This window comes from Eptatretus burgeri, chromosome 7, assembly GCF_056783735.1.
Source record: "Eptatretus burgeri isolate ZD-2024b chromosome 7, Ebu_testis_v1, whole genome shotgun sequence".
Taxonomy (NCBI): domain Eukaryota; kingdom Metazoa; phylum Chordata; class Myxini; order Myxiniformes; family Myxinidae; genus Eptatretus; species Eptatretus burgeri.
Window position 1 is genome coordinate 89,836,946 of NC_140967.1, and position 9,893 is coordinate 89,846,838.

Genomic DNA, 9,893 nt, shown 5'->3' on the forward strand with positions numbered 1-9,893 from the left:
AGGATTCATTTGGATCAAATGGACCTCGTAAAGGCCATTGTGGAGTCCAGTGTGACCTGCAGGGATGTCTGTCTGCAGGTGGAAGCCCCTGGAGCAACTTGTGATTCTGCTCAAACGACGACTCGGCTCAAAGCCAGACTATGAGATGGTACTTAAAATTTGTTCTCTGCTCATTCTCACTCCTGCAATTATCCTTTTTGACTTTTACAGCAATCCATTCCACCACCTTTGGAAAAGCAAAACTGCATGTTGTGTTCACATTCAACATGTAATATATGTATACGTCATTGGAATGTAATTTGTTGTGACGTAGTTGACATTTTATCTCAAGAATGTGATTGATTGTTGCAGGTACACCAGGCCGGCTTGACGTGTGATGGAACTCCGCTACCTCATCACGTAAGCTCAAAGGATGAGGTGCGGAAACTGATGGACAGTCTGTCACGGCTTCTCTGCTCCCTGCCAGCTCCGACCATCATCACTATAGCACGGTACCTACCATCTGGGTCTTGGCTTGGTTTGTAAGAGAATATGTCCATGGAGCTCAAGGCAGGCAGTGGGGATGGTTATCGAGTAACTCTGGCAGTCTTTATTTTGAAATGACACAGCAATTCTAACTCGTGGTGCAGTTCATTAAGTGAATAACGCATTGTGCGGTGGAAACACTTTAATCGCATTTCTGAACAACAACAAATTAAATAAATAAATAAATAAATTTTAAAACCCCAGTTTGCTACGAATATTCACTTTCCATGAACTATTCTTTTTTTCCAACTACAGTGCCAACTCACCCCTCTCACCCCTCCCTCTCAAAGCAACCATCACACTCTTCACCCTCCAAGCCTCCCTCTCACCTTTCTCAAAAACTCCCCCCTCACCTTTCTCCGACAACTCTCCCCACTCACCCTTCTCCCACCATTCACCCCCCTCACTCACCCTTATCAAAGTTGCCCCCCCTCTCATCCACAAAGCTGCCTCCTTCCCCTGCCCTCTCACCTCCATCTCATCACTCCACCTCCTCAAATCCTCAACTGCCTTCTGCCCCATCTCTTGCCCCCCTCTCCCCCAGCACCACAGAGCCTTTTCTCCTCCTCATCCGGCCCCCTCTCCGAGCTATTCTGCAATCTCCCACACTCTTTCAACAACTCTCCTTACCTCCCCCCTCCTCCCTTGTCCTACCCTGCCCCCCCCCTCCCCTCCCCTCCCCTCCCCTCCCATCCCCTGCACCCAAATCCTCCTCCCTCCCTCTTCATTAACAGTGTGGACCTCAAATATCCGGGGCCTTCGCTCAAACCTTTCAGATCTTTCCATACAGGTTACCACTGACAAACAGAAACTTTCCTCCCTCATGATGTCTCTGACTCCCAAGTATCTCTCCCTGGTTACTCCGTCCTCCGGAATGATAGACCTGAGCCTCGTACTGGTGGAGGAGTTGCTCTCTTCGTCAAAGACTCTATTCCTCACTCTCCATGCACTGCCCTCACTCCCCCACACCCCGAGGAATACCTCTGGCTTCGGCTTCCCCTCCACTCCCACCTCATGTTTAGATGTGTACTGTACCGTCCACCGAACAGTGATGACTCCATCTACACTTCACTATCCGAAAACATGGACCAACTTCTATCTTCTCATCCAAACTCTCTCTTCCTCATATGTGGTGACTTCATTTGTCATCACGCCAGTTGGCTCGGTGTGGGTACCTCTCTCACCTGTCATGGCACCTCAGCAAAAGCTTTCTGCGACTCATTGGGACTGACTCAATCGGTCAACTTCCCGACCTGGATCTCATCCAATGGTACTTCATCTCTTCTGGATCTGATTTTGACAAATTTCCCTGAAAATATCTGCTGTTCTTCCTTCGCTCCAATCGGTTCTTCTGACCACGTCTTTGTCAAAGTGGGCATCTCTCTGGCTGTTCTTAGAGAACCTCCTCACCGCCGTCGAGTCTGGCATTTCACTCAGGTCGACTGGCAGGGTCTCCAAGCAGCCATCAAACCTCTACACTGGTCTCCCATTGCTACTTTCTCCAACATGAACTCATCGTGGGAATTCTTTCAAAGAATTTGCTCTCCCTCATGCACAGATTTATCCCCTCTCGTGTTCAGTTGTCCTACCCTTCCTCCCGCCCTTGGTTCACTGAAGCTTGTGGCGAGGCAGTTGTCCTGAAACAACTTGCCTTTGCCTCACAGAAAGCAAGTCCAACTGAGGGCAATCTCAGTTCCTTCCATAAAGCTCGGAACAAGTGTGTAACTACCCTCAGGAGAGCCAGAAAACAACATCTTTCTAATCTCAAGTATGAACTCTCAAACCTCTCGCCCTCCTTCAAATCCTGGTGGTGACTAATCAAATCTGTTTCTGGTGTATGTCCCCCCCCTCCATCCCCTCCCTTACCTCAAATGGCCGCACTGCTGATACCGTGAAATACCGCTGATATACTTTTCAACGTGAAAAGGCTGAATGCCTAAACTCGGTGTTTGCATCGAAATCTTGTGTCAGAAACCCATCGCTTTCTGTACCCACCTTACCCAGTCGCACCCAACTGTCCCTGGATTCTGTGTCCTTTTCTTCTGACATAGTGGAGAGCTTGCTGAGATAGTGGAGATCAGATTTTGCAACCGGTCCAGACGGTATCCGCCCACATGTCCTAAAAACCTGCTCCTCTGCTCTTGCTCACCCTCTCTCTGTTCTTGGGGGTGGAATTTGCAAATATCATGCTCTGCACGACGTCTTTTTCTTGTTTTGGGTTTTCGTGATGAGCACCCCCTAAATTATCTTCAAAAGTGGTGTTTAAATTAACCCAAACACCCAATTTTCATTCATGCACCACCTTGGAGTTCCCTTGGTTTGCATGGAAAGTTTGGGGCCACGAGGTTTCATGGTTTTGGAGTTATGGAGGAGACGGACGGACGGACACACACTGACATTTATAATTTTCGATAATGGCTACATTGTGTGTAGCACCTTCAGGAAGTATTCACACCCTTCTACTTTTATCACGTTTTGTTGTGTTACAGCCTGAATTTAAAATGAATTAAATATAAAAAAATTTTGTCACCGATTGACACAAAATACCCCATAATAAAGTGAAAACATGTTTCTTGAAACTTTTACAAATTAATTGAAAATGAAAACCTAAAATATCTTGCGTCAAGTATTCAACCCCTTTGCTATGACACTCCAAAATGAGTTAACGTGCATCCAATTTCCTTTGATCATCCTTGAGATGTCTCTACAACTTGATTGGAGTCCACCTGTGGGCAATTCAATTGATTGGACATCATTTAGAAAGAAACACCTTTCTATACAATCATCTATACAAATATTCTATACAAATATTCTATACAATATTGGACATCTTTAGCCTGGTGTGTTGGCGCAGTGGTTAGGGCAGCGGCTTGGGATCCAAAAGGTCCTGAGTTCAAGCCCCGTTGGGCCACTGAATTAATACACCAGGGGGTTGACTCAGCCTGTCATCCTTCCGAGGTCGGCGAAATGAGTACCAGTGTACTGGGCCGGTGTATACCCCGGTTAAAATAGGTGTACCATATCCCTGTGTCGTAAGAGGCGACCAGGGATGCGTCAGGAAGGGCATCCGGCGTAAAACATGTGCCAAATCACTATGCGGATCGGATGATCCGCTGTGGCGACCCCTAACGGGAGCAGCCGAAAGGAGAAGAAGAAGACCTTTCTATACAAGGTCCCACAGTTAACGGTGCATGTCAGAGCAGAAACTCCACCATGAAGTCCAAGGAACTGTCTGTGGAACTCGGAGATAGAATTGTGAGGAGGCATAGATCTGGGGAAGGGTGTAAAACAATTTCTAGAGTGTTGAAAGTTCCCAAGAGCACAGTGAGCTCCATCATTAGGAAATGGAAAGAATATGGAAACACCCAGACTCTTCGTAGAGCTGGCCATCCGACCGAAGTGAGCAACTGGATAAGAAGGACATTGGTGAGGGAAGTGACCAAGAACCCATTGACCACTGATAGAACTATGGAGTTCCTTGGCTGAGATGGGAGAACCTGCTGGGATGACAACAGTCTCTGCAGCACTTCGAAATTCTTGGCTTTATTTGGAGAGTGGCCAGATGGAAGTCATGCCTGAGAAAAAGGCACATGACAGCACACCTGCAGTTTGCAAAAAGGCACGTGTAAGACTCTGAGAGCATGAGGAAAAATATTCTGTGGTCTGATGAGATGAAGATGGAACTCTTGGGCCTGAATGCAAAGCGCTACGTCTGGCGGAAACTGAGCACAGTTAATTGCCCATCGAACACCATCTCTACCGTGAAGCACGGTGGTGGCAGCATCATATTATGGGGATGCTTTTCAGCCGCAGGGACTGGGAGACTTGTCAGGATAGAGGGAACAATGAATGGAGCCAAATACAGGAAAATCCTTGAGGAGAACCTGCTTCAGAGTGCAAAAGACCTTAGACTGTGGCGAAGGTTTCGTTCCACCAGGACAATGACCCCAAGCATACAGCCAAAGCAACACTGGAATGGTTTCAGAACAAGAACATGAAAGTCCTCGAGTGGCCCAGCCAAAACCCAGACTTGAATCCCATTGAGAATCTGTGGAAAGACTTGAAGATTGCTGTTCACCGACGCTCCACATCCAACTTGACAGAGCTTGAGCAAATCTGCAAGGAAGAATGGGAGAAGATCCTCAAATCCAGATGTGCAAAGCTGATACAAACATACCCAAGAACACTCAAAGCTGTAATCACTGCCAAAGGTACTTCTACAAAGTATTGACTTGGGGGAGGGGGGGGAGGGAGGGGGGCGTTGAATACTTATTGACACAAGATATTTCAGCTTTTCATTCTTCATTAATTAGTAAAAATTTCTAAAAACATGTTTTCACTTTGTCATTACGAGGTATTTTGTGTAGATCAGTGACAATGTTTTTTTTTTAAATTTAATCCATTTTAAATTCAGACTGTATGACAACAAAACGTGACAAAAGTCGAGGGGCGTGAATACCTTCTGAAGGCACTGTATACATTTGCTTATTTGAATAAAATTATATTTTTTCATTGCACACAAAGTTTTAGTTTACTTTTGCATCAGAGTACTTCAACAAGAGTGCGCTTTTGGTTGGAATACTTTGGCTACATCTATTTATTCTGAGCAGCCTATACATAGCCATTATATACAAAACAATAGGCACGGCACCAACTACTATAAGTATTGAGCCATTGGTGATGCCTTTTTTTGTACAACTCGGTTTGTTTGAAAGTTTACTTCCTGAACATGCAGGCTTTTCAAATGTATTGATGCATGCATGGTTTGCTGAACTTCACTGCTGAGCTTCGGCGTTACGTACACATTGGCTTAGCCCAGAATGGGAGAGGCGAGTATTACACACAATGGACTTGGCATAGTTCGTAATAAATAAATGAACAGCAATTCCTAACCCTCCTTTACAAATTGGAGCAAGCGCTTGTGCATGATGCTCGATGACCGTTAAATCTAAACACTGAACAATAAACTAAAGCCTTAACGTACTGTATCGACACAAGCCTTGATTATCACAGACACGGGGGTGGAGGACATGGTGGGTAAAGCAAAATAATCGATGAATATGAGCGAGGGCACATTAACATGCCCTCATTGTCTGGGCCTTTCCCTTTATGCGAACAACTTTCTTTCCTCCTTTTGCCCTCGACTCTGGTGTGGCACCCTCTCGGTCTTCATGAAAAAAGGAGTGTTGGTCCCTTCGTGCAACACGATCTAATCACTATCACCTGGTGCATTGACCCTCCGATACCAAACAAGGACCATGACAGAATATGTGGGGAAAAGGGGGAAACAATGGCTTGCGACCTTACAGCTTCCTTTAGCTACTTTATTATTTGACCCCCAAACAAGGATGTCCATAAGACTCGTTTTCTCGCACATAAATACATGCACCCATTTTGCACCCAAAATGACCCCAACCCCCCCCCCCCAATGCACGTTGCAGTGGACAATATATATTTTCTGAAGGGTTTGGTAACCGTAACTGACTCATCACCCCCCCCCCCCCCATTCTCCCCCAACCCACCACTGTGCTTTTTGCTGATCCCGCTACAGCTCCAGCTTGGATGAATATTGTGCTGCAGACCAGGTTTCCTGGATCGAGGAGCACACGCTCGGGATGTTACGGACACTCTACGGTGACATTGACGTCCATAAAGAATACTGATCTTCCTCTTATTGTTTGCAGAAAATTAAACAAAACTCTATTAGCCGATCTGCACAACGAGAGTCACCTCGACAGTGTTCCACCGGCTACTCGTTTCATAGTGTCGTCGCGTCGTCATGACGGTGAATCTTTTTACCAAAATCCCATGAGCTTGGCTTGAAATCTCCTGCAAACCTCATCAGATGTCATGGTAATGTTTTGGGGGGTTTTTTTTGGAAAGGGGGGTAACTCAAACTGAGAATGGCAATTACGAGTTGTTTGGACTCTCATCATGAGCTATCTCATTGCTTGCTTTCTGGAACATTGTTGTTGCACAGTGTACTGTGAATATAGATGAAACTGAATATGTACAAAAACACACGAGCAACGCAACCCCTCCGGCCCCTCTTCCTTCTTCAAATCTGTTGCTGTATTTCTTTGGCATATCTGCCTACCACTGGGTTATGAGCTGTAGCCTCGGTAAAGGTATTGAGGGTCATTGCGTATTATATTTGCTTGAATATTTACAGTGCCTATGGAGAGTTTACACCCCCTCTTCAAAATTCTCACCTTTTGTTGCCTTATAGCCTGGAATTAATTTGCATAACGTAAGACTTTTCCCACCTTCATTTTCGCATCATAACCCACAACTTCCAAATGAAAACCAAATTCCACAAATTTCAGAAAATTAATCAAATATACAAAACTAGAATATCATGTTTGGATAAGTGTCCACCCCCCCCCCCCACCCCGAGTTAATACTTGGTGGAAGCACCTTTGACAGCAATTACAGGTGTGAGTCTGTTGGTATCGGTCTTTACCAACTTTTTATGCCTTGATTGGGCAATATTTGCCCATTCTTCTGGACTAAGCTGTTCAAGCTCAGTCAAGTTGTGTGGGGAGCGTTGATGGACAGCAATCTTCAAATTGTGCCACATATTTTCAATTGGATTTTGGTCGGGGCTCTGACTGGGCTACTCAAGGACATTTATCTTTTTGTTCCTGAGCCACTCCAGCGTAGCTTTGGCTGTGTGCTTCGGGTCGTTGTCATGTTGAAAGGTGAACCTCCATCCCAATTTCAGCTTTCTTGCAGAGAGTCGCAGGTTTTCCTTGAGGATTTTTCTGTATTTTGCTCCATCCAATTTCCCTTCTATCCTGACAAGTGCTCCAGTCCCTGCTGATGAGAAACATCCCCAGAACATGATGCTGCCATGACCATGACTTACAGTAGGGATGGTGTTCTTTGGGTGATGTCCTCTGTTGGGTTTGTGCTAAACGTAACATTTTGCATTTCGGCCAAAGAGTTCCATCTTGGTTTCATCAGACCACAAAACTTTTTGCCACATGGTTTCAGAATCTGCGGAGTGGTTTTTTGCATACCTCAAACGGGTTTTAAGGTTGGCTTTTTTGAGTAATGGCTTCCTTCTTGCCATCCCCACTGTACAGGCCAAACTTGTGGAGTGCTTGGGATTTTGTTGTCACATGCACACAGTGACCAGTCTTTACCATAACGACCTGTAGCTCTTTCAAAGTTGCCATTGGCCTCTTGGTGGCCTCTCTAATCAGTCTCCTCCTTGCTTGGTCATCCAGTTTGGAGGGACGGCCCGATCTCGCCCGTCGTTTTAGCCCGATCACTCAATGGTGAAGAATCGTTGAAAAATATTTCTTGAATCCGGATCCGGATATCCATCAAAATCGAATAAATTCTTCCTTGTTAGAAAGCCAACCTCCCCAACAAGTTTCGTCCGAATCCGTCCAAAACTCTTTGAGATATTTTGTTCACAAACAAACAAACAGACAGGGTTGAAAATATAACCTCCATCCACCTTCGGTGGCAGAGCTAATCATCAGAATCACTTCAATTTATCGCAGGTGGTGGCGAATTAACTTGGTGTGTGATTTTGAAGGCGATTGGTTGCAGCTGAGCTAATTTACAATTGCTACTATAAGGGGGGGGGGTGGTGGACACTTATCCAACCAAGATATTCCAGTTTTGTATTTTTAATTAATTTTCTGAAATCTGTATAATTTGTTTTTCACTTGGAAGTTGTGGCTTACGATGTGTAAATAAAGGTGGAAAAAGTTTGAGTTGATGGAATTTAATTCCAGGCCATAAGGCAACAAAAGGTGAAAATTGTGAAAGGGGACGTAGACTTCGTACAGACACTGTATTTTACCCTCATAGTATGTCATTGCACCATGCAAGTGTCTACATGTTTTCAGTCTGTTATCACACATTATATTCAAAGGCAGATGTTGTTTTGAAGCCGCCGGTGTAATGGGGGCTTGGCCTTGTCCAGGGGCTGCGAGAAGCTTGCATGAATGATCGCCGTCAGCCATTAGACCGGGTAATTATTAGGGGCAATTTCATCCATCGTAATGCCTCCGTCTCTCCTTGTGCTAACCTTTTCTTACTTGTTTGCTCATAAACATTGGAACGGCTGCACCTGCGTCGGGCGAAGATGTTCCAAGGGGCACGCCTCTGTCGTGCCACCGTCGTCATGACGGACTGGATTCGGGGGAACAGTTCAAGCGACTTGGTGATAATTTCGGATATTTTTCATTTCATGAGCCAACAAAGAAAGCCGAATATTTGCTGGACATTGCATGTCAGCAGCTTGAAGGACCCTGGTCTGAGTTACAATAATATACTGTGCATTACTGTAGTGTTGCACGTGCATTGCACAAACTTTTATAACCGTAACATATTTATTTATTTGTAGCATTTTTGAGGATTTCACTTTTGTCTTTTTTTTTTTTTCACTAAACTGCCATTCTGGTGACGAGCATCCTTTCGTTTATTTTTTTTTTTAATCTTGGTTTTGGTTTTAATTATCTCTTTAGCCAAACATAAGCCTGGTGTTGGCTTAGTGGGTAAGGTGGCTGGCTTTGGAGCTTCGGGTCCCGAGTTTGAGCCCGTCAACCATTGAATTAACACCAGGTGGGGTTGACTCAGCTCGTCATCCTTCCGAGGTCAGTGAAATGTGTACCAGAGAACAGAGGTAATAACCATTTGGGGTAACCTGCGTTGAAGTGGCGACCCGTCCAGGGCTGTACAGTACTTGCCAATGAAACTGCCTTGGCAGCCCTATGCGCCTTTACGGCATGAAAGGAATGGTATATTATTATTATTATTATTATTATTATTATTATTATTATTATTATCTTGCCAAAACTTCGTTTTTGCAAGATCTGTTACTTGGTAAGTTTTTTTTTTTTGTTTTTTTTTTGTTTGTTTGTCTGTAATCATTGGATTTTTCACCTTTATCTCACTCTGTAGAGCACAATTCTCATCGGAAACTCTTGTGGGTACACATATCGTAGTATTATTACAATACCCTTCAGCACACATGAAGGTCAAGGCCACTTTGCGGTAAATCATGGAGGTCGCCGAAACCCTTATTTTTTGAATAATTTTAATCGAATCATCTCCAAACTTTATGGGAATGTAGTTTATGGTCTGGTGCTCAGCTGATTAGTTTTTGGTGGCGATTGGCCTTGACCTTCATGGTTAGCACCTAAGGTCGAAATATTTTGACCCCAAGATCAAATTTTGAAATCTTAGGTACCATATCGTGTAATACCTCATATGAAAACCCTTGATGAGTGCTTTCTAGATATGTCAAGCTTGAGACATTATGACGTCATTTGGTGACGTTATGAGGAAAATGCATATTTTTCATGGTTACTCTAGAATGATTCTCATCGGAATCTCTCAGAGGCAGA

The 9,893-nt window shown here is 44.6% G+C and overlaps 1 protein-coding gene across 2 annotated transcripts in view; it reads left to right on the forward strand.

Annotated features, from left to right (window-relative positions):
* C7H5orf22 (chromosome 7 C5orf22 homolog) overlaps positions 1-8,924 on the forward strand; it is a 32,406-nt gene extending 23,482 nt beyond the window's left edge. For both annotated transcript variants that reach the window (XM_085889519.1, XM_085889520.1), the window contains exons 7-9: positions 79-148; positions 352-491; positions 6,077-8,924. In XM_085889519.1, coding sequence (XP_085745645.1) covers positions 79-148; positions 352-491; positions 6,077-6,188 — 322 coding nt within the window. In that variant the 3' untranslated portion in view covers positions 6,189-8,924. The remainder of the gene's footprint in view (positions 1-78; positions 149-351; positions 492-6,076) is intronic.
* Positions 8,925-9,893: the final 969 nt, after the last annotated feature.